At 44.9% G+C, this 24,173-nt stretch overlaps 1 protein-coding gene across 1 annotated transcript in view; it reads left to right on the top strand.

Moving 5' to 3' along the window:
• Nucleotides 1-24,173, top strand: part of cd9a (CD9 molecule a) — a 63,625-nt gene that overhangs the window by 21,626 nt on the left and 17,826 nt on the right. Inside the window, exon 2 of the mRNA XM_063072473.1 lies at nt 16,322-16,424. Within this exon, the coding sequence (XP_062928543.1) occupies nt 16,322-16,424 (103 nt within the window). The remainder of the gene's footprint in view (nt 1-16,321; nt 16,425-24,173) is intronic.

Genomic DNA, 24,173 nt, shown 5'->3' with positions numbered 1-24,173 from the left:
GGGCGGGTCCTTGGTGATGTCACCTGAGGTCACCGACTGTGACCCCTCCTCCAGATGCGGTCGATCCTCTGCAGTGAACCCGGCACCCAGGCAAGGGCGGACACACACCGGGTTCCCGCTGATCGTACCTTTCCACCCTGGTCGTTGTCTGGTACTTCTCACCCACTCGTGAGAGGCGCACCGCTTCCAGGGTCTCGTTACCTCGGGTGGCGTGTGTGTGTCCTGCCTTAGCGAACCGGTCCCTTTTTATCCCCCTGCTGGGGTATCGCCTGTCCATCACTTCAAACAGTTCAAGGTTCAAAGGGGGGAGCCGCTCCAGACAGCTCTCTCTCCCACGTCCCTTCATTACACATCTCCAGACGCTGCTCCATTGTTCCTTATCTCTCCTTCCCCTGAGGGCAGGTGGCAGACCAACTACTGATGCCACTGATGCTAGCCCAGGCCAGCAAACATCTTAATTTTATGTGTATTCTCGTCACAATTCACATTCACAAAATATCCCATCTGTTCAGCTAACTGTTGAATTCCCAATCTCTCAGCTCTCCTTTTCTCCCCCTTCCCTTGTCAGCCACAGAGTCGACCTCTGTGCCAGAGATTTTCAGCTGGTAGATTGTTCTCATGGTGTACCAGAGGTTAAGAATAATCTTAAGGAAATCAGGAGTCAAAGAGAGGGTATGAGATGGATCTGGCATGTGTGATTAAGGGAAATCCCAAGAGTTTCTGTAGCTGCTTTAAGAATAATTGGGTGACTAAGGAGTGAGTAGGTCCCTCCAGGTATCACTGGAGCCTTCTATGTCTTAAACCACGGGAGATTTTGAACACAGTATTTCTCCTCTGTGTTTAATGAGAATAAGCTTATGGTTGCTTAATAGGTCAGGAAAACAGGTGATATTTTAGAGACTGTTCTAGGGAGGAGGTATTTGCAGACTTTCAGCATATTAAGTGTATAAACTGCCAGGAGGGTTTGACCTTGTGCATCCTTGGACTTTAGAAAGGAAATCGTGGAGGTATTTGCTTCATCATTAGCTACTACTATTAAAGTTCCCAAACTCTAGAAGGTACCTTGCATTCTGTTGTTTTAAGACTGGTAGCAAGGTCAAGCCAGGGAACCAGAGGCCTGAGGGTCTAACATCAACAGTGGGAAAACTACTAAAGGGAGTCTGAGAGCCAGGATCAATGTGCATTTGGATAGGCAGAGTTTGATTAGGAGTCAACATGCATTTGTAAATGGGAAGTCGTGCTTGACGAACCTTTGAGCGTCCTCTATCTTAACCCCTGATCCCCAATAATGGTAATGTGGAATAAATTTACAGATATTTAAACACTATCAATTTAATGTTCTTTAGCTGGTGATTGCAAAATCTATATAATGTCATTGGCTATAAGGAGGCAAAACTGTACCATATTGGACTGGAACAGGTACATATTGGAAAAGCAGTTTCTAGGAGGAATATCTGTTGCTTTTGAATTTTACTGATATTATTTTTAATTTGATAGCAAAATACAGCTCTTGGCTCCTGCATTACTTTCAGTTTCCTCAATAACTGAAGACTGTTTCCTGAAATGTAATATTTCTTGAGAAATTTTGAAATGCAGCTGCTAAAGTGTTGCTGCATTGTGGAGACCCTTTTAGATTTGGCTTGTTTTCGTAATCTTTAAAATCTTGGTGCCTTTGTTAATTTTCCATTTGCCTTTTGAGAGCTAGGATCTGGTGGTGTGTAAACAATGCACAGATAATACAATGAGTTTATCAGTAAAACAATGCCATTTATTCTCCCTATCCAGCAATACAGAGAACCCCTTCACTGGAAGGATTGCAGTGGTTCATGACTTTGCTAGCAGGGCCAATTCATTAAGATTATCGAAAGAGTAATTTGCACCCCTTCTGATCTGTGGAACTCCCTACCACCGCCCTAGGGAAAGCAGCTGATGTAATCAGAGACCACTCCCAATGCATGAATTCTCTCTTCTCTTTCCCCGACCTCTCTTCCATTGGGTCAAAAATACCAATCCTTGAACCACTCAGCTCAAGAAGAGCTTCTATCCCATTATTATAAGACTCAAGCAGACCTGCTCATATGATGAAAATGAGCGCTTAATCTCTGTCTAAGGCATCGTAGCCTTTGCACTTTATTTGTTTAACTACACTGCACTTTTTCTGTAAATGTAACACAAAATTACATTTACTATGTAAGATCTTAGTTAGACCCCACTTGGAGTACTGTGTTTAGTTCTGGTCATGTCATTACAGGAAGGATGTGGATACTATAGAGAGAGTGCAGAGGAGATTTACAAGGGTGTTGCCTGGATTGGAGAGCATGGTTTATGAGAATAGGTTGATTGATCTCGGCCTTTTCTCCTTGGAGCAGTGGAGGATGAGCGGTGACCTGATAGAGGTGTATAAGATGATGAGAGGCATTGATCGTGTAGATAGTCAGAGGCTTTTTCCCAGGGCTGAAATAGCTAACATGAGGGGGCATAGCTTTAACGTGTTTGGAAGTAGATACGAGGGAGATGTCAGAGGTAAGTTTTTTTTTTACATGGAGGTGGTGAGTTAATGGAATGCACTGCCAGCAACAGTGGTAGAGGCGGATACAATAGGGTCTTTTAAGAGACGTTTAGATAGGTACATGGAACTTTGAAAAATAGAGCCTAGAAAAATAGAGCCTATGTGGTAGGGAAATTCGAGACAAGAGTTTCTAGAGTAGGTTACATGGTCAGCACAATATTGTAGGCCGAAGAGCCTGTAATGTGATGTAGATTTCTATGTTTCTATATTCTGACATGTTTAATTGACTTTCCCCTTTCTTGCTATATCAGTGTACTGATACTTGGAATGACCTGTATTGCTAGCATATGAAAGAGTTTTTATCACCATCTCATTACATGTGACAATAATAAACCAAATTCCATTTACAATGCGTTGCAAAGATTGTGAGCCTTGCCCCCACAGTAAACAGATATTCACCATTTCAGTAGTGTGAACTGTTAGGAAAATATTTCTTTAACCTTAAATCGTCTAACCCCTACTACAGTATTTACTGAACAAAAGTCCTTGTTCTGCTCTTCCAGATGAAATTACCTCACTTATAGTACTGTGCAAAAGTCTTAGGCACATATACATAGCAATACGCAAAAAATGCTGGGTGAACTTAGCAAGTCAGGCACCATTTATGGAAACAGTTCACCGAAACACTTCTTCAGCACTGAAAAGGAAGGGGCAAGATGACGGAATAAAAAGGAAGGATAGCTGGAAGGTGGTACGTGAAGCCAGGTGGTAGGAAATGTAAAGGTCTGGTGTGAAAGGACTGTCTGGGTAGGCTCATTGTCTCTGCTGCTCCTGCCCCAATGAATTTGAGTCCTCTATTCTATCCCCCTTTGTTCAGCCTGAGTTTCACTATGGACTCCAGTCCCACTTCTATCTGCCATCGAGAAGGCCTTAAAGCTATCAGCTTCTTAATCAAAGAGCCAACCAGTTCCCTTCTGCCACCACCCTCCTCTGCCTGACAGAACTAGTCCTCACCCTCAACAATTTTTCCTTCAGCTCCTTCCATTTTCTCCAGGCTCGAGGGGTAGCTGTGGGCACCTGTATGGGCCACATGTATGCCTGCCTTTTTCACTGGCTTCATAGAACAGTCTAAGTTCTGAGTCTTCTGTGTAACGGTCCCCATCTCTTTCCCCCATTATATTGATGATTGCATTGGTGTTGCTTCATGCACCCATGCTGAGCTCATCAGCTTTGGTTCCAACTTCCGCCCTTCATTGGCCCACTTCTGACACCTCCCTCCCCTTTCTCGATCTCTAGAGACAATCTGTCAACTGCTATATTTTATAAAGCTACCCATTCCCACAGTTGTCTTGACTAAACTTCTTCCCACCCTGTCTTCTGTAAAAATGTTCCTTCATCACCCACAGATTTGTTCCCAGGATGAGTCTTTCCTTTCCAGAACATCAGAGATGTTCAGGGTCTCACACAGTCCTTCCAGGTGAGGCAACACTTCACCTGCACATGTGCTAGGGTTCTCTACTGTGTCCAGTGCATTACATTGGTGAGACCCCTCATAAATTGAGGGGCTGCTTCCTTAAGCATTCCGTCTACCAAAAGTGAAGCTTCCTAGTGGCCAAATATTTTAATTCTGATTCTCATTCCCATTCTGACATGTCAGTCCATGATTGCCTCTTGTGCTACAATGAGGCCACCCGCAAGGTGGAGGAGCAACACTTTCTATCCCATCTGGTTAGCCTCCAATCTGATGGTAATTATCAATTTCTCTTTCCGGTAACTTTTTGATTCCCTCCTGCTCCCCTCTTCTTCCACTCTCTGGCCTCTTACCTCTTCTCACCTGTCTGTCCCCCCTCCTCCTTCCTGTTTTGCCATGGTCCATTCTCTTCTGTCAGATTCCTGCCATTTTACTTTTCCTACCCACCTAGCTTCACCTATCACCTGCTGGCTGTCCTCCTTCCCCACGCTTTTTATTCTGGCATCTTCCCTTTCTAGTCCTGAAGAAGGCAGTCCGCTGGAAATGTTGACTGTTTATTATTTTCCATAGATGCTGCCCGACCTGCTGGGTTCCTCCAGCATTTTGTGTGTGTTGCTTTGGATTTACAACATCGTCAGAATTTCATGGGTTCCCATATATGTAGCTAGATTGCCTAAGACATTTGCAGGTACTGTAGTAATTTCCATATTGCACTGTACTGCTGCAGCAATAAAAATGCAAATTTCATGACGTGTGATGATAAACCCAATTCTGATATGGGTCTCTATTGTGGGAAGGTGACAGAGACTGCACCCACATCACTCATCACCTCTGGCACTCTTTCTCTTCACCTGGCCCACACTCCTTCCGTGGCCTTCCACTCTCACCATTCCCAATGTCCTTTGCTTCCACCAGATTTACAATCTCGTTGCCCACTCCACGTTGGCAAATGCAGTACTGTGCAGAAGTCCAAGGCACCCTAGCTATAGATATGTACCTAATACTTTGCACAGTACTGTATACCATAGAAACATTGCTTTCTATCCATGTAATTTGCATTAGTAACACTGACTCACAGTTTCCAATGTGGATAATGTTGGTAAGATGCCACCTCCTTCCTGGAAAGGCAACACTGTGAGAAAGAAAACACATTAGACAATTCCTGATGAGCTAGAAGTTGTTTGTTTTTACTAGTTATTCTCCATTCTGCGAATGTATTTCCTTGTGCTACCTTAGTGCACTGTGCTATAAATTGATCTGTATAACACTATGCAAACAATAATATTCCAATTCCCAGACAGAAGACGACCATGCCTTGCAGCTTCGTTTACATCTATCCGCTTGTGTTGCTACCTTCAGGGGAGCTGCAGACTCTTTGGTCCATTGTTCTTTTCACAGTGTTAGACTGAGAGGTGAATCCTGCCTCCACCCCTGTCTGTAGCAGAGCATTCCACAGATTCACCACTCTTTTTACAAAAAAAAATGTAAGGTATTTTTTTTCTCTCCGACCAGTCGTGAACCTGTGGAATGCTCTGTCACAGACGGCGGTTGAAGCCAAGTTTGTGGGTATATTTAAAGTGGAAGTTGATAGATTCCTGATCAGTTAGGGCATCAAGGGATATGGCAAGATCATTGGCTTGAAGTACAGTTTTGACTGCCTTTTGGCACTGGAACATGAGTATGCTTTGGGGTAGTATACACACTTCAGAGCACACAAGTGTATAATTTTGAACCTTGTGAAGTCAAGAGTGGAGTAATCTACTATGTGAGTAAATAGTGAGTCATATTTGTATGCTCTCTGAAGAGTTTCTTGCCACATGTTTGAAATTGAATGAAGTGTGTGCACAGTAACTGAGAAGAAAAGGCCTTAAAGTTCTCCACTTCTTTCTCAACTGAAACCCCATCAAGAAGGCTTTGGAGCTCTCTGCCTCTCTCTCAGTAAAAAGAACTCACATCCACTGCTACCTTTACCTCGCACTGCACGTTTCTATCTCCTACCTGAGATCCACAAACTTGACTGCCCTCTACCTGCTCCTGCGCTATTGAACTCACGTCCGCATACCTCGACTCCATTCTATCCCCCTTGGCTTATTTTCTTCTCCTCTACATTCGCGACACTTCATGTGCCCTCTATTTCCTGAACAGCTTCCACGGTCTTGATCACCTCGTTTTCACCATGGTTGTCCGGTTCTATACATGCCATCCCCCATCAAGATGGCTTTAAACTCCCTGCTTCTTTCTCAACAGGGATCATTCTCTCCATGATTGCCATGTCCATTCATCCCTCCTGGCACATACCCGTGCAAGTGACAGAAGTGCTACTCCTGCCTATTTACCACCTCCCTTACCTCCATTCAGGACCCAAAACAGTCCCTTCAGCTGTGGAAACACTTCACTTGTGAATCTGTTGGGGTCATCGACTGTATTCATTGCTCCTGATGTGGTCTCTTCTATGCTGGTGAAACCTGGTATAAATTTGAGGGCAGCTTTGTTGAGCACCTCTGCTCCATTTGCCAAAAGCAGAATTTTCTGGTGGCCAACCATTTTAATTCCAATCTCCATTCCTATTCCGACATGTCAGACCATGGCCTCCTTTTTTTGCCGCCTTGAGCCCATTCTCAGTGTTGAGGAGCAACACCTCGTATTACATCTGGATAGACTCCCAACCTGATGCATGAACATCGATTTCTCTTTCCACTTTTTTTTCTGCTCCCCTTTCTCTCTTCTATTCCCCACTCTGACCTCTGTCCACGTGGTGCCCCCCCTCCTTCCCTTTCTCCCATGGTCCATGCCCCTCTCCTACCAGATTCCTTCTTATCCAGACCTTTACCTTTTCCACTACCTGGCGTCACATATCATCCTATAGCTAGTCATCCTTCCCCTTCTCACCCCTCCACCCCACCCTAGTGACTTTCTCCTCCTTTTCCAATCCTGAAGAAGGGTCTCGGTCTGAAACATCAACTGTCCATTTCTCTCTGTAGATGCTGCCTGACCTGCTGAGTTCCTCCAGCATTTTGTGTGTGTTGCTCTGGAAGAACTGAGAGCATCTGCAAAATCTTTTTTTAAGAAGGACTCTCCTGCAATTTGGGGATAACAGAAGGGAAGGGGATTCCACAATTTGGAATCATTGAGGTCACACAAAATGTGGTGGGAAAATCTAGGGCAGCGGAGTGAACTTCTTGCATCACTTGAGTAGTGGGATATTGGAATAGGACAACAGCCAGAGATTTTGTTAACATGGGACAAGACAAGATTAAATAGTCCTAGAACTCCAATGTGAACTGGAGGAAATATTTGATAAGATAAAAATAATGTAGTATGCTTTCAGAGTCGGTTGTTACAGAGGGAAATTAATGATTAACTTGATTTTTGTAAATAATTTGCCACACAAAACTGTGAACTTTTTTTCTTTCTAAACTACGTGTGTTCCCATTTAAGAGTTCAGTCAGTTTGTACTTGTGTGCTGGGGTCTACAGTAAATGTGTACAATGTGTAACAAGTTACTGGGACAATGGATTCCCATAATTGATTACACATTCAAGGCTTGGTTACAATCAATACTAATTTTGCTTCAGTTTAATGCTCTTTCTGTTGCAACCAGGAATCAGTTAAAGTGATTAAGTAACAAAAGGAATAAATTGTCAAATGAAAGCCACAAAATTATGTTTTGTAGATTCTGGTGAATGCAGCAGGCCAGGCAGCATCTCTAGGAAGAGGTGAAGGGTCAGGACGAAGGGTCTCGGCCTGAAACGTCGACTGCACCTCTTCCTAGAGATGCTGCCTGGCCTGCTGCGTTCACCAGCAACTTTTATGTGTGTTGCTTGAATTTCCAGCATCTGCAGAATTCCTGTTGTTTTTGTAGATTCTGTTTTTTTAACAAATTCTAATGTGTTCTTTTGAAACTAATTACCCATTAGTTTTATTTTTATTGCATTGGTACAGCAATGCAAAATTTCTGAACAGATTTTAGCTGACCATCCACAAATGGTCTATATCAGGAGAGGCTTGGGAATGACAGGTACCCATGTTCAGGAGAATCTAGGAAGGCAAATGGTACGTTGGCCTTAATTGCAAAAGGATTTAGTCAGTGAGTCATAAAAAGTATAGCACAGAAATGGGCCCTTTGGCCCATCTAGTCCATGATGAAAGCATGCCTACTCCCATCAACCTGCACCAGCACCATAGCCCTCCTACCTCCTACTAACTAAGTACCTCTCCAGACTTCACTAACATTGAAATAGAGTTCACATGCACAACTTGTGCTGGCAGCTTATGCCACGTTCTCATGACTCTGCATGAAGAAGATTCCCCTTGTGTTCCCCTTAAGCCATGACCTCTGGTTGTAGTGCCACTCAACCTCAGTCTGCTTGCATTTACCCTATCTATACCCCTCATAATTTTGTATAGCTCTATCAAATCGCCTCTCAATCTTCTACATTCCAAGGAATAAAATCGTAACCTGTTTGATCTTTTCTTGTGTAACTGGGGTCCTCTAGACCCAGCAACATCTGGTTATAGGAACAAAGATTTCTTTAGCTCTTTGATGAAGTAACACCTAAAATGAGCTTCCTAACTGAGGGAGATTATGTTGATAATCAGAGGTTTCAGTAAATTGAAGCCTGAGATGGTGGGTTTGTTGCATGTGAACATGAAGCTTAATTTCTCAAATTTGGGGGGGGGGGCGGGGGCAGAATATGAGTGTTGAATCATAAACATGAGACATTCTACAGATGCTGGAAATTCAGAGCAGCGTACGCGCGCGCACACACAGCTGGAGGAATTCAGCAGGTCAGGCAGCATCTTTGGAAATGATAGTCAATATTTCAGGCTGTGACCTTTCCTCAGGGCTGGAAAGGAAGGAGGAAGATACCAGAATAAAAGGGTCGGGGAGGCGGGGAGAGGGAGGATAGCTAGAAAGTGATGGATGAAGCCAAGTGGGTAGGAAAGATAAAGGGCCGGAGAGGAAGGAATCTGACAGGAGAGTGAGTAGTGTTCATGTTAAACATGTTGTTCCTCTTCATAGCAGTGTCTTGGACTAAGTGTTGGCTAGCCTTGCAGATTTGAAATGGGAAGATTTTTTAACTGGGAGTTGTGAATCATTTGGAATTTCTGTATTCCGGTGGACTCTGGGGGCTTAATGACTGTATTTTCCAGACAGGTGGGTAGGTATATTATTGCAGTTGATAAAAAGGGGGTTAGTGCAGCAAATTGGCACTGGGCTAAAGAGAGCAGCTGTATTTATGAGTAGCAATGTCAACACAAGGAACTGAGTGGCAAGGTCCAACTTTTTGTTTTTATTGTTGTAAAATTCCAGTTCAATTCATTCACTTTCTTTGTATATTTTTGTAGAGGAAGATGAGCCAAAAGCTCAGATGTTCACTTTAGTTATGAAATAAGATGAAATTCAAAAGTACATTTAATGTCAGAATATACAATATACATCCTGAAATGCTTTTTATTCATAACCACCCATGAAAACACAGGAGTGCACCAAAGAATGAACGACAGTTAAATGTTAGAACCCCAAATTCCACCCCCCCCCGGCTCCACTCCCTCTCGTGCGTAAACGACAGCAAGCAACAATCCCCCTCCCTCACCAGCAAAAAAAAAGTATCGGCACCCACCACCGAGCACTCCGACGTGAGCAAAGCATCAGTAAAGACACAGACTTGCACTACATAGTTCACACGGCATTCGACATACCACAGGCTCTCTCTCTCTCCCCGTAATAAGGGAGAAAGAAGTGTCACCATTTCACAGTGAGAGAGGAGACATAACAAACAACTCACTGGTTTACGATGTTAAAAGTCCGTTACGTTGCTTTTTTTTTTGAGCACTGTGCCCAAAGATCTCCGGTCTCTGGGCACACAGCCGTAGATCTTCCGACTCCCCTGATGACACACGGATCTGCTGTGACTCTGACCTTTGAGCCGCCTATCTCCAGAGCCTTGAGATCTTAGGCTTCCAAAGGTGAGCCGAACTCTTAGGCCGAGCAAGCCCTTGGCATGCCGAACACCAGCCAGTTGTGAAACCCCGAGAGCGGGTCCCATTGCCACAAAGAACAGTAGTCAGCGCGTAACTGCAGGTCAGGGTCTTCAAAAGGGTCTGAAAGGGGAAAAATAGAGATATTAAAGCAAGAAATAAAGCTGTTTCCAAAGAGGCAAGTGAAGGAGTCGCTGTTAGGCGCCATTAGCCCTCCGAAGCTCTGCCTTAAATTGAGATTTTTTTTAATAAATGCAATACAAGGCACTCAGTTTTATTTGGGAATATGTAGCTTGAATGGAGGGGTGAGAAATTTGGGCAACCAGATCATGAGAAGATTACATCAAATGGGTAGATTATGTACAACACAGTTTTATATCAGTGAGCTATTGATGATTGATAATTGAAATGGTGGGAAATAGTGTTAAGTGCTAAGCTATACAAGATCTTTTTATTTATTTAGGCAATGCACGTGGAGTAGGTCCTTTCGGCCCCTCAAGCAATGCTGCTCCAGCAACACCCTACAAAACCTATTAAACCTAACCTAATCATGGGACAGTTTATAATGACCAGTTTTAACCTACCCAGTACGTCTTTGGACTGTGGGGGTAAACCGGAGGCCCCAGGGGATACCCACACATTCCATGGGGATGACGTACAGAGACTCCTTACAGAGCAGTGCCAGAATTGAATTCTAACTTAGGAGGCCCCTGAGCTGTAATAGCATCATGCTAACTGCTACACTACCACAGGAGAATAAGGATCTCGCTGTCTCACGCATGCTTTCTGTCATCTTCAGGAGGGTGGTGGTTTGGATTTGCTGACTGCTGTGGGACAGCAGGATTCTTCCGCTGGGTGGGAATGTGACATTTCAGTGAACGATGTTGTAATGTGGGGTGGATCTGTTTAATTACTAATTTTGTTATCCAGTGATGTATACCTATCTATTCAGCAAATAGTAAAGCAGAATAATTACCAGTTCTGCCACGGGCATTATTCCTTTTTGTTTACTCTTGTTCTGACTCTTTTTCATCCTGTCTTGCCTCTTATTTGTCTGCATGTGGCCTGGGTTGCTGTTTTGTTTCTTACTCTTCGTTAAGATAATGGTGGTTCTCTTCCTAACTTAATTATTTCCTTAGCAACACCCACAAGGTGCTGGAGGAGCTCAGCAAGTCAGGTAGCATCCATGGAAAAGAACAAACAGTCAACGTTTCAGGCCGTGAGCCGCCTTCAGGATTGAGAAGGAAGCGTCTTCTCCCATCTTCCCCCACCTTTTAATTCTGGCATTCTCCCTTGCCTTTCCAGTGTAATGCCCTGGTTCATATTCTTACTGTTATGCTGTATGTATTTCATTTAGCAGTTCTGCAAGAGCAGTCTGTTCTACTCTCAGCTTTTTTTGGGTTAATGAAGATATAGGATGAGGAGAAATGTGTGCCATCCAATTAGGATGGTTGAATTAAGGGGAGGTTTCTCTGGTGAGGGACACTAAGGTTGGGCTTGGGGCTTTTGCTCGAGAGGGGATGAAGAGGGAAGACACAGGAGAGAATAGGTTGTAGGATATGACCGGGAGCGGGACCGTGATTCTATGAAGCCCGGAGCGAGGTCGATTGAGCATCGGTGACTATAGAGAAACTTTGAGATCCAACTTGTGCACATTTGACTGTTTCATTAAAATGGGCCCTTTTCTTTTGTTTGTTCTTTTCTTTACTAACCTTTTAGTCAAATTAAGATTCATAACATTAATCTTTTAATGGTATGTGGTGTACTATCTGTTATTTCGTGGCACTAATTTGTAACGTTAACAAATTACACAGCATCCACACAAACGGGTGTGGGTGGCAGAGTACCTCAACCCCAAGAGTTTGGCGGGGCCGGGAGTTGTCTTCCCTAGACTTATGGAGCCAAGGAAACCGGGGGGTTTTACCAGTTTCAAAGAAGGCTCTCAGTCTGAAACACCAACTGTTTGTTCTTTTCCATCGATGCTCCCTGGCCTGCTGAGCTCCTCCAGCATTTAGTTTGTGTTGCTTTGGATGTCCAGCATCTGCAGGCTTTCTTGTCTTTAATTATGTCCTTGCCCCTTCTCTTCAGCCTTGATATCTCATTTTTGTCAAGTTTTCTTGTCCCTATATACGATTTTCAATGTTCTCTATTGCTGTTGTACATTGTTGGTCACTCTTGTTCATTTAGTGCATTGAATTTATTAATATAATGGACTGTATTTTTTTAAAAAAAGTAAGTTCCTCCCCATGTCTTGTTTAGTACATCAGGCAGCATTCTTGCCATCACTTTAACAGCCTCGTGAAACAAATGTTAATCAACCCAGCACAGATGGAAGACGAGCAAGGAGCTGGCCAGATTTGAACCTGGTGCCATTCGTCCCAAAGTTTGGTGCAGATACCACTACACAATCAGCAATAGATTGTATTAACGGTTTTCAAGATGGCGCCGGTATCTGGCGACTCTGCATGTGCTCTCCCGAGCAAACTGCCCTCTCCACTATCCTATACCCGAGAAACCCTTCTAAACCTCCAATCTGCTACACCTAGCAAGATCAACAACACCCTGGCGAAGCTACTGACCCAGCTGGAGATCACTGTGCCAGAATTGCTTCTTCAACCCCGGACTGCACCTGGACCCGACCAGCAAGGCCCACCACGTTCCTGGAGACCCGCGGCCTGCTACCGTGCCGGAGCACTTGGAGACGCGGCCCATTCTAACCAGCACCACTCCAGAGCAGATAACCAAAAAGAAGTGACGTCGGAGACCTCAAGGTGCCCCAGACGCTTTCCCGGAGTGACCACTGTAAAGCCCTGTTGGTGGACATCCACAGCTGCCAGAAATGAGGCCTCCGCCGCCGAACTCGGAAATCGAGCTCGAGGCTCAGCTGGAGCGGAGGCCTCCGCAACCGTGACTCAGCTCATGGACTTGTTTCAGCCAGGAGCCTGGCCCTCCGGGATTAAGTGTAGGCTTTGGGGCCCGTCCCAATCGACAGCCTAGGCCCCCCGGCAGCTGGAAGTGGCAGCGGAGCCTCTCCCGTCACTTGGCCCAACCCCGAGCGTTGGATGACGTGACCCGCCGATCGATCCCCGCTGGACGCGTCCACCAACCTCAGAGCTGACAACAACACACTGCATCGATGGAAACTTGGAAAGATGCACTACTTACCAAGGAAACGTGGGAAAAGAGCTGGGCTGCTGGTCAGATTGAAGCTGAGGGGCTTCAGGATCCCTGTGCCCACCATCCTACTAGCTAATGTGCAAACCATAGAGAACAAGGTGGATGATCTTAAGGGGAGGCTCACCTATTGCAGGGAGATGCAGAACTGCTGTGTATTCTGTTTCACTGAGACCTGGCTCTCCCCTGCCACCCCTGACTGTGCTATCCGACCGGAGAGATTTTCAATCCATTGGATGGACCGCACGGTGTCTTCGGGCAAGACGAGGGGAGGTGGTGTCTGCCTACTGATCAACACTGCGTGGTGCTCGGACACAGTGGCGCTGACAAGCTCCTGCAGCCCGGACCTGGAACACCTGTCGGTGAAGTGCCATCCCTCCTATCTGCCACAGGAATTCACCTCGGTCATCCTGACAGCGGTCTACATTCCCCCCCACCCAGGCGGATGTGGAGTGTGCTCTGAACATACTGTATGCCAACATCAGTGAACTTGAGACCAGGTATCCGGAGGCTTTGCTCAGTACAGCCTGGGCCGTTAACCAGGCCAACTTCAGCAACACGCTGCCAAAGTTATACCAACATGCCTCCTGCCCCACTAGAGGCCCAAATATACTTGACCACTGCTACACAGCAGTCAAGGATGCCTACCGTTCCATCCCACGACCTCACTTCGGAAAATCAGACCATCAGGCCATACTCCTCCTCCCGGCTTACAAACAGAAACTGAAGCGGAAGGTCACAGTGTCAAAAGTAGTGTGGCGTTGGACAGAGGAAACGGATGAGGTCCTCCGTGACTGCCTTGAATCGGTGGACTGGTTAGTATTCAAGGACTCGGCAGCTAACCTCAATTAGTATGCCTCAGCTGTCACGGACTTTATTTGGAAATGCACAGAGGACTCTGTGAATCACAAGATGATCCGGGAATTCCCCAACCAGAAACCTTGGATGAATTATGAGGTCAAGTCCCTTTTGAAGGCTAGAGCTGCGGCTTTTAGGTCCAGGGATACCAGTCGCTACATGGAATCCAGGCATGAACTCAGGAAAGCCATTAAGGACACCAAGAGGCAATATCGAGCCAAGTTGGAAGCCCAGGCTAACCAAAGGGATGTCAGTAGACTATGGCAAGGTCTAAGTGAGATCACTGGTCACAAAGAAAAGGCTGGGAATATCAATAACTGTGGGACTTCTCTTCCTGACAAACTTAACATATTCTAGGCAAGATATGAACAGAAGAAGAGTGTCCCGCTCCCTTTGGATGAACCGGACCTGGTGGCATCGAGATTCATTGTCACCGAGGAGGACGTTAGAAGGGCCTTCCTGAAGATAAATCCAAGGAAGGGGACGGGCCCAGATGGCGCCCCGGGACGGGTTCTCCGAGCCTGTGCAAGCGAGCTAGCTGGAGTGTTTGCTGACATCTTCAACTGCTCCTTGTTTCAGTCTAAGATCCCCTCGTGTTTTAAGAAGGCAACAATAATCCCAGTGCCAAAGAAGAGCAAGGTGGCATGCCTGAATGACTATCGACCTGTGGCTCTGACATCAATTGCTATGAAGTGCCTTGAGAGATTGGTTATGGCACACATCAACCACAACCTACCAGTCAACCTTGACGCTTCGCAATTTGCCTACCGGAGCAACAGGTCAACAGCAGATGCCACCTCTCTGGCCGTACGTTCCTCCTTAGAACACCTGGAGAATAAAGACGCATACGTACGGCTCCTTTTCATTGACTACAGCTCTGCCTTTAATACCATCATTCCAAATAAACTGATTCCTAAGCTCCGGTACCTGGGCCTTAGCACAGATCTGCAGCTGGATCTTCAACTTCCTCACAGACAGGACCCAGTCTGTAAAAATAGGGGACAAGCTCTCCTCTACAATCACTCTGAGCACCGGTGCCCCACAAGGCTGTGTACTCAGCCCCTGCTGTACTCACAGTACACCCATGATTGTGTAGCCAAGTTTTCATCAAACTCAATATATAAGTTTGCTGATGACACAATTGTAGGCCGTATCTTGGGTAATGATGAGTTTGAGTACAGAGAGGAAATTAAGAACCTGGTGGCATGGTGCGAAGACAATAACCTATCCCTCAACGTCAGCAAGACGAAGGAATGGTTGTTGACTTCAGAAGGAGTAGCGGACCGCACGATCCAATTTACATCGGTGGTGCGCAAGTGGAACAGGTCAAACGCTTTAAGTTCCTCAGGGTCAATATCACAAATGACCTGACTTGGTCCAACCAAGCAGAGTTCACAGCCAAGAAGGCCCACCAGCGCCTTTACTTCCTGAGAAAGCTAAAGAAATTTGGCCTGTCCCCTAAAACCCTCACTAATTTTTATAGGTGCATCGTAGAAAGCATTCTTCTAGGGTGCATCACAACCTGGTATGGAAGTTGTCCTGTCCAAGACCGGAAAAAGCTGCAGAAGATCGTGAACACAGTCCAGCACATCACACAAACCTATCTTTCGTCCTTGGACTCACTTTACACCGCACGCTGTCGGAGCAGTGCTGACAGGATAATCAAGGACACGACCCACCCAGCCAAAACACTTTTCATATCGCTTCCCTCCGGGAGAAGGCTCAGGAGCTTGAAGACTCGTATGGCCAGATTTGGGAACAGCTTCTTTCCAACTGTGATAAGACTGCTGAACGGATCCTGACCCGGATCTGGGCCATACCCTCCAAATTGCACTACCTTACTTTCCCTTTTCTATTTTCTATTTATGATTTATAATTTAAATTTTTAATATTTACTATTGATTTGTTCTCCAGGGAGCGCGAAGCGCAGAATCAAATATCGCTGTGATGATTGTACATTCTAGTAACAATTGGTGACAATAAAGTAAAGTATAAGTAAGGTATTACTTAAGGCATTGGAAAATGTGCAGGAGCTTAAAAAATGAGCTCAGGTTGACTGCAAGACAATCTACAAGTATGAAAGCACTTGCAATGTATTAAATCTTTTTTAAATGGATTCCTCATGGAGATCTATTATCTTATAATTTGTTTAATTTATTATTTCCTGTTGAAAAGCAAACTGAAGGCAAGAGTTTTCTACTGTACTGCTCACCAGCTTTTTATTTCATCTCCATTAAAGAGAAGGGATAAATTATTTGCAGACTGATAAGTTTAGTGCTAAAACTTCTTTTTGGGCATGTGACTCTATTATTTCTCCTCTTCTTCAGCTTGCAGGTATTGCAGTCCTGGCAGTTGGATTATGGCTTCGTTTTGATCAGTCAACAAAGCACATATTTGAGGTTGAAAGCCACCCTTCTACTTTCTACACAGGTAAGATGGAAAAGCTTGGGGCTGTGAGGTTAGGAGTAGAGTTCATCCACATTCATGAGACACTGCTGGTTATCAAGAGCAACAGGTACTGCAGGTGGACACCACAGGTGTGTGGTTAGGTAGTGACAGATCTGCACTTGTCGTGCACCATGTTGCAGCACGCTTCAGCCACACAGGGAAAACAGCGTCTCTGCCAGTGCATAGAGCGTGGTCCATTGTTCAGTGCGGATAGTTGTCTGGGACATTTTTTGTTCTGATTGCAAGACCCTGCTACATAGTGAGTCCAATTCATTGGTTCTGTGGTGAGATTGGCAGTGGGGGAAACTGCATCGTCTTGGCTGTGGCGTGGACCAGGGCCTCATTCATGTCTTGAGGTCGCTCTTTGGTGCTGCTGTCCATGCACACTCAGTTGAAGACAAGCTGGACTGCGACTGCCTGCATCTGCACTGCACGATATGAGGAACTGCTGCGTGCTGTTTCTTGCAGAAACGTGGCTCAGGACAACATCCATGCACCGTCACTCTCCAGGCCATGACACTCAGGAACTTGGGCTGTTTTGTTTTTGTAACCTAGGGAAAAATACACACACAGGACAACAAATACTTTTTTGGGTCTTGAATTCCTCTACCTGTTTTAGATGTTTTAATGCAGAAAGAGGGTATTAAAATAAATTCAAAAAACACAGTTCCTACTATTACAAACTCAGCTTAACTTCAGACCACACCATTGTTACATATGCGGTGTGAAAGTACTAAAACCACATATACAAAAACCAATACGTTAGTGGCAATTCTTAAAAAAAAGCAATACAGACAATGTTTGAAACCCACCAACCCTGTACCTTATACACAACATCAAAAATATGAATAAATACATCTCATCTTAACTGAGAGATATACTCACATTTGGCACACATGCTTAACTTCCAAACACATAGGCTTGACCCATGAAATGAGTTCTCCTCGCTCATGCCACGTAAACAGAGATTAACACATTCATGTTACTCTGTTACATTCACATGCAGTCATGGAAACAATAAAGAAAGGCAAATAAACTTTTTACAATATATTGCCTTGTAGTTGAATTACTAAAAAGACTAGCCTCGTAGGCGAATTAAGGAACTTCGCAAGCACGCTGTTCAAGTGTCGATCAATTTTCAGTCAGCTAAAATTCACTAGAAGGAATGAACCCCAAAGTAATAACTCCACTGGTTTGGAAAATGAACGGTTGATTAGAACTAATTCTATCATCTGAAAGTCACTCAAAGCAAAAGATATGCTTCATCTCATTTGGGAGTACTTCACATTGACACTGTTTTGAAGCTTATAATACGTGTTAGGAGTTTACACTGGAAAAATGTGGAAATGAATAAGTTTACCCTTTTCTGCCTGGTTTGCCACATACTATATTTTAAAATGCTTTACTGTTACTTGGCATTTTTCATTAAGATAGTTTCCAAAGCAAAAGCTTTTTTTTCCACTTGAAGTGATCTTTTACAACTGAGTTGCTAAAATCCTGCTAAAAATGCACATCTGCAACTTGCATTTGAAGCATATTCTGCTGCAGTAGAGGTGGGGTAGACACGTGTTGGCGCATGGCCAAGTTGTTAAGGCAATCATGTAGTGATCTGAAGGTCGCTAGTTCGAGCCTTGGCTCAGGCAGCGTGTTGTGTCCTTGAGCAAGGCACTTAACCACACATTGCTCTGCGACAACACCGGTGCCAAGCTGTATGGGTCCTAATGCCCTTCCCTTGGACAACAGCGGTGGCATGGAGAAGAGAGCCTTGCAGCATGGGCAACTGCTGGTCTTCCATACAACCTTGCCTAGGCCTGCGCCTTGAAAGGTGCAAATCCATGGTCTCACGAGACTAATGGATGCCTAAAAAAAAAAGTGGGGTAGAACCTGTGTAACCAGTTCCTTTCATGCACAGTGATTTATTGTAGTCGCACTTGAGTAGATTGTTTATATTTGGGCGCCTCGGTAGTGTGGCATTTAGCGTGACGCTATTACAGCTTGAGGCATCGGATTTCAGAGTTCAGTCCCTGTGTTGTGTATAAGGAGTTTACACGTACTCCTCATGAAATGCATGAGTTTTCCCCAAGTGCGCTGGTGTCCTCCCACAGTCCAAAGATGCACCAGGTTAGTTAATTAGTCAAAAGCAACACTCAAAATGCTGGAGGAACTCAGCAGATCAGGCAGCTTCTATGGAAGTGAAGAATCAGTTAACATTTCGGGCTGAGACCCTTCTGGACGGGGAAGGAAGCGGGGGATGTCTGGTGGAGGGAGGGGAGGGTTAATTGGTCATTGTAAATTGGCCTATGACTAGGTTAGGGTTAAACCTGTGTTGGGAGATGATGCCACTCAAAGGGCCAGTAAAGCCTACTCTGCATTGTATCATTAAATACATAATGTGAAAGAGGGTTGTGGTGCTAGGACAGTCAGAAGCTGCTGTACCTTGGTGCCTTGCTCTTGTTCCTAAGAACAAGATCCCTAATGAAACCTGTTATGCACCCAGAAGAATGCTTTTTGTAGTGCATCGATCAAAAAAAAGATTGACGAGGGTTGACAGGAACATGGCTGAATTCCTTTAGCCTCTGAGGAAGTAGAAGCATTGGTGAGCTTTCTTGGCCATGAAATCATTGTGTTAAAGACAGCACAGTCCCTGCCCACTGGCACTTCCTCTCTCGTTTCAGTCCAGAGAGACTGCCTGTGAGGGATGGTGTGGTTGTGACTGACGTGGCCTCAATGTAGTTTTGTGGGGCACGTGCCTGCACACTGACCACATCTTGTGGTGTCCCACATCACTTACTATTGGACAAGAAGGAAGCCATTGTATCTGTTCCTCCTTGTATTGCTGCTGAGCAGTTCCTAATGTGAATATTTCTCCAAGGGTGTTAAGCTTGACAGTGGTCGCTAGTTTGTTCCAATAAATGAATCTTTGGGCTATGGCTGCCGTTTGCAGCCGGGCAGAGGAAAGGTGGCAGCTACCCTTCACGTCCAGTGAAGGGATCTAGGTAGTCTGTCAACACATGTCAGTTGCATCCAGAGGTCTGCGCACAGGTTGTTACCCAGGATGTTAACCTGGGCCCCGCATCTCAGTGCTGAGTGACCGTACCATTCACCACCCCAACACCATCCCTCACCGGCAGCCGTTCCACACTGAGCTGCCAGTGAACCACTGTGGCCAGAGAGCCAGCAAAATGCAGGTGGTGGCATCAGGTGCCCAGTGCCACTGCTTGCAGTCCAAACAATATTCCGTAAGGCAGGATATGTACCTGTGAGTATTTGATCTGGAGCATCAGGACAATAACTAGGAGGGATAGGAATGAGATCTTAGACACAAAGAAGTTTGGGGGGAAAAAAAAGCAATTTAAATCTGGTAAATATAACATAAAGTTGCTTAAAGTGGCCATGTGCAAGAGAAGAAAAGTGGATGGGTTATGTGAGGAATTGGTGTAGGATGGTAGGAAGGACGTGTATCTGATGGTGATATAGTATCTCACAGAACGATACTCTTGCAGCAAGGCCGACTAGCAACATTCCTGATACTGAATTATCCATGGCCGTGGTGCCTCCTGGTGCTGTTGGAGATATCTCCAAAGTGGACCCATTGTCTTTTATCTCCCAACAATTTCTTTTGATTCCACCCCTTGTCAATTAACTCTGCAAACTCCCAATTTATTGTTGCTGCTGAAACTTTGAGGTCAATGAAGAACCAAATGGATAGATAACACAGAGGACATATTGTTGCTTATCACATGCAGCTGTCCTGGTACTGGCCTGCACAGCCTTGTCCAGCCAGCTTTGGCAGAGAGCAGCAGTATACATGCAAGGTTGTCTTAACCCCTGTCTTGCCATGTCACCAGTGTTACTTTATACGAAATCCCCGCACCAAAGGCAGCTCAATTAAACCCATACTTCCCTATTTACCTGCCCCCATTCCAGTCACCAGATAGAAGATTAGCGTTCTTCAGTACTCTGTGGCAATTCCGTTGGTACATCTTCAAATGTTCATACATATTTTTAAACAAGTTAAGATCACAAGACTTAGGAGCAAAATTAAACCATTTGGCCTATTGCCGTCTGTTCCACTATTCAATCATGAATGATTTATTTTCCCTCTCCATCCCATTCTCCTGCCTCTCCCTGTAACTGTTGACACCTTATTAATCAAGAGCTTATCGATCTTTGCTTTAAGTATATCCTATGACTTTGCCTTCCAAGCCCCCTGTGGAAATAAATTCCAGAGATTCATCACCCTCTGGCTAAAGAAGTTCAACCTTATCTAGGTTTTAAAAAGGAAGTCCTTGTATTCTGCGTTTATGCCCTGTGGTCCTAGACTCTCCCACTAATGGAAACTTCCTCCCCATATCATGAATAAAGCGATGAGCTTAGAGCATGGATCAGCACTTGGAGCTATGATGTTGTGGCCATTACAGAGACTTGGATGGTGCAGGGGCAGGAATGGCTACTTCAGGTGCCAGGCTTTAGACAGGGAGAGTGGCAAAAGTGGTGGGGGTGTGGCGCTGTTGATCAGAGATGGTGTCACGGCTGCAGAGAATGAGCAAGTCATGGAGGGGTTGTCTACAGAGTCTCTGTGGGTGGAAGTTAGGAATAGGAAGGGGTCAAAATGGGTGTTTTTTTATAGGCCGCCCAATAGTAACAGGGATATCGAGGAACAGATAGGGAGACAGATTCTGAAAGGAGTAATAATAACAGGGTTGTTGTGGTGGGAGATTTTAATTCCCCAAATATTGATTGGCATCTCCCTAGAGTGAGGGGTTTAGACGGGGTGGAGTTTGCTAGGTGTGTTCAGGAAGGTTTCTTGACACAATTTGTAGATAAGCCTACAAGAGGAGAGGCTGTACTTGATCTGGTATTGGGAAATGAACATGGTCAGGTGTCAGGTCTGTCAGTGGGAAAGCATTTTGAGATAGTGATCACAATTCAATCTCCTTTACAATAGCATTGGAGAGGGATAGGAACAGACAAGTTAGGAAAGCGATTAATTGAAGTAAGGGGGAATATGAGGCTATCAAGCAGGAACTTGGAAGCATAAACTGGAAACAGATGTTCTCGGGGAAACGTACGGAAGAAATGTGGCAAATGTTCAGGGGATATTTGCGTGGGGTTTTGAGTAGGTACATTCCAATGATTCATGGAAAGGATGATAGCGTACAAGATCTGTGGTGTACAAAGGCTGTTGTAAATCTAGTCAAGAAGAAAAGGAGAACTTACGAAAGGTTCAAAAAATTAGGTGATGATAGGAATCTAGAAGATTATAAAGCTAGCAGGAAGTAGTTTAAGAATGAAATTAGGAGAGCCAGAAGGGGCCATGAGAAAGCCTTGGTGGACAGAATTAAGGAAAATCCCAAGGCATTCTACAAGTATGTGAAGAGCAAGAGGATAAGACATGAGAGAATAGGACCAATCAAATGTGACAGTGGAAGAGTGTGTATGAAACCGGAGGAAATAGCAGAAGTACTTAATGAATACTTTGCTTCAGTATTCACTACAGAAGAGGATCTTGGTGATTGTAGGGATGACTTGCAATGGACTGAAAAGCTTGAGAATGTAGATATTAAGAAAGGAAGATGTGCTGGAGCTTTTGGAAAGCATCAAGTTGGATAAGTCACTGGGACCGGACGAGATGTACCCCAGGCTACTGTGGGAAGCGAGGGAGGAGATTGCTGAGCTTCTGACAATGATCTTTGCATCATCAATGGAGATGGGAGAGGTTCCGGAGGATTGGAGAGGTGCGGATGTTCTTCCCTAATTCAGGAAAAGGAGTAGGGATAGCCCAGGAAATTATAGGCCAGTGAGTCTTTCTTCAGTGGTTGGTAAGTTGATGGAGAATATCCTGAGAGGCAGGAGTTACGAACATTTGGAGAGGCATAATGTGATTAGGAATAGTCAGCATGGCTTTGTCAAAGGCAGGTCGTGCCTTACGACCCTGATTGAATTTTTTGAGGATGTGACTAAACACGTTGAAGGTAGAGCCATAGATGTAGTGTACATGGATTTCAGCAAGGCATTCGATAAGGTGCCCCGTGCAAGGCTTATTGAGAAAGTAAGGAGGCATGGGCTGCAAGGGGACATTGCTTTGTGGATCCAGAACTGGCTTGCCCACAGAAGGCAAAGAGTGGTTATAGACGGGTCATATTCTACATGGAGGCTGGTGACCAGTGGTGTGTCTCAGGGATCTGTTCTGGGACCCCTACTCTTCGTGATTTTTATAAATGACCTGGATGACGAAGTGGAGGGATGGGTTAGTAAATTTGCTGATGACACAAAGGTTGGGGGTGTTGTGTTTAGTGTGGAGGGCTGTCAGAGGTTACAACGGGATATTGATAGGATGCAAAACTGGGTTGTGAGGTAGCAGATGGAGTTCAACTCAGATAAGTGTGAGGTCATAATATAGTATTAATGGTAAGACTCTTGGCAGTGTAGAGGATCAGAGGGATCTTGGGGTCCGAGTCCATAAGACAGTCAAAGCTGCAATGCAGATTGACTGTGTGGTTAAGAAGGCATATGGAGCATTGGCCTTCATCAATCGTGGGATTGAGTTTAGGAGCCGAGAGGTAATGTTACAGCTATATAGGACCCTGGTCAGACCCCACTTGGAGTACTGTGCTCAATTCTCATTGCCTCACTACAGGAAGGACGTGGAAACCATAGAAAGGGTGCAGAGAAGATTTACAAGGATGTTACCTGGATTGGGGAGCATGCCTTATGAGGACAGGTTGAGCGAACTCAGCCTTTTCTCCTTAGAGTGACGGAGGATGAGAGGTGACCTGATAGAGGTGTACAAGGTGGTGAGAGTCATTGATCGTGTGGGTAGTCAGAGGCTTTTCCCCAGGGCTGAAATAGCTAGCACTCGAGGGCATAGTGTTAAAGTGCTTGGAAGTAGGTACAGAAGAGAAGTTGGGTAAGTTTTTTTTTCACACAGAGTGGTGAGTGCGTGGAATGGGCTGCCGGCAGTAGTGGTGGAGGCGAAAACGAAAGGGTCTTTTAAGAGATTTCTGGATGGCTACATGGAGCTTAGAAAAATAGAGGGCTATGGGTAAAGCCTAGGTAGTTCTAAGGTAGGAACGTGTTCGGCACAGCTTTGTGGGCCGAAGTGCCAGTATTGTGCTGTAGGTTTTCTATGTTTCTATGTCCACTCTATCTTGGCTTATCAATATTCACTAGTTTTCAGTGAAATGTCCCCCCATCCCCATCCCATTCTTCTAAATTCCAGTAAGTACAGGGCCAGAGCCATCAAATGCTCCTTATCCCTTACCCTTTTCATTCCTGGGATCATGCTTGTGAACCTACTCTGGACCTTCTCCAATGCCGGCATCTCCTTTCCTAAAGAAGGGGCCCAAAACTGCTCATTATATTCCAAAAGATGTCTGGCCAATACTACTTAAAGCTTCAGCATTGCATCCTTGCTTTTAAATTCTAGCCTTCCTGAAATAATGCTAACATTGCATTTGCCTTCCTTACTACTAAATCAGCTTCTAAGTTATCTTTAGGAAATACCGCAGTAGGGCTCATTTGCACCTCTGATTTCTGAATTTGCTCCTCATTTAGAAAATTGTCTTTAGTTCTCCTGTCAAAGTGCATGATCATGCACTTTTCTACATTATATTCTATCTGCCACTTCTTAGCCATTCTCCTAATCTGAGGACTACGTGCTCTCACCTATCTTTGTATCATCCATACTTGACTGCAAAGCCTCAAATTCTTCATCCAGATCATGATCAT

This window comes from Mobula hypostoma, chromosome 20 (assembly GCF_963921235.1).
Source record: "Mobula hypostoma chromosome 20, sMobHyp1.1, whole genome shotgun sequence".
Taxonomy (NCBI): domain Eukaryota; kingdom Metazoa; phylum Chordata; class Chondrichthyes; order Myliobatiformes; family Myliobatidae; genus Mobula; species Mobula hypostoma.
Note: the sequence above shows the minus strand (reverse complement) of the source record. Positions and strands in the feature narration are given on the sequence as shown.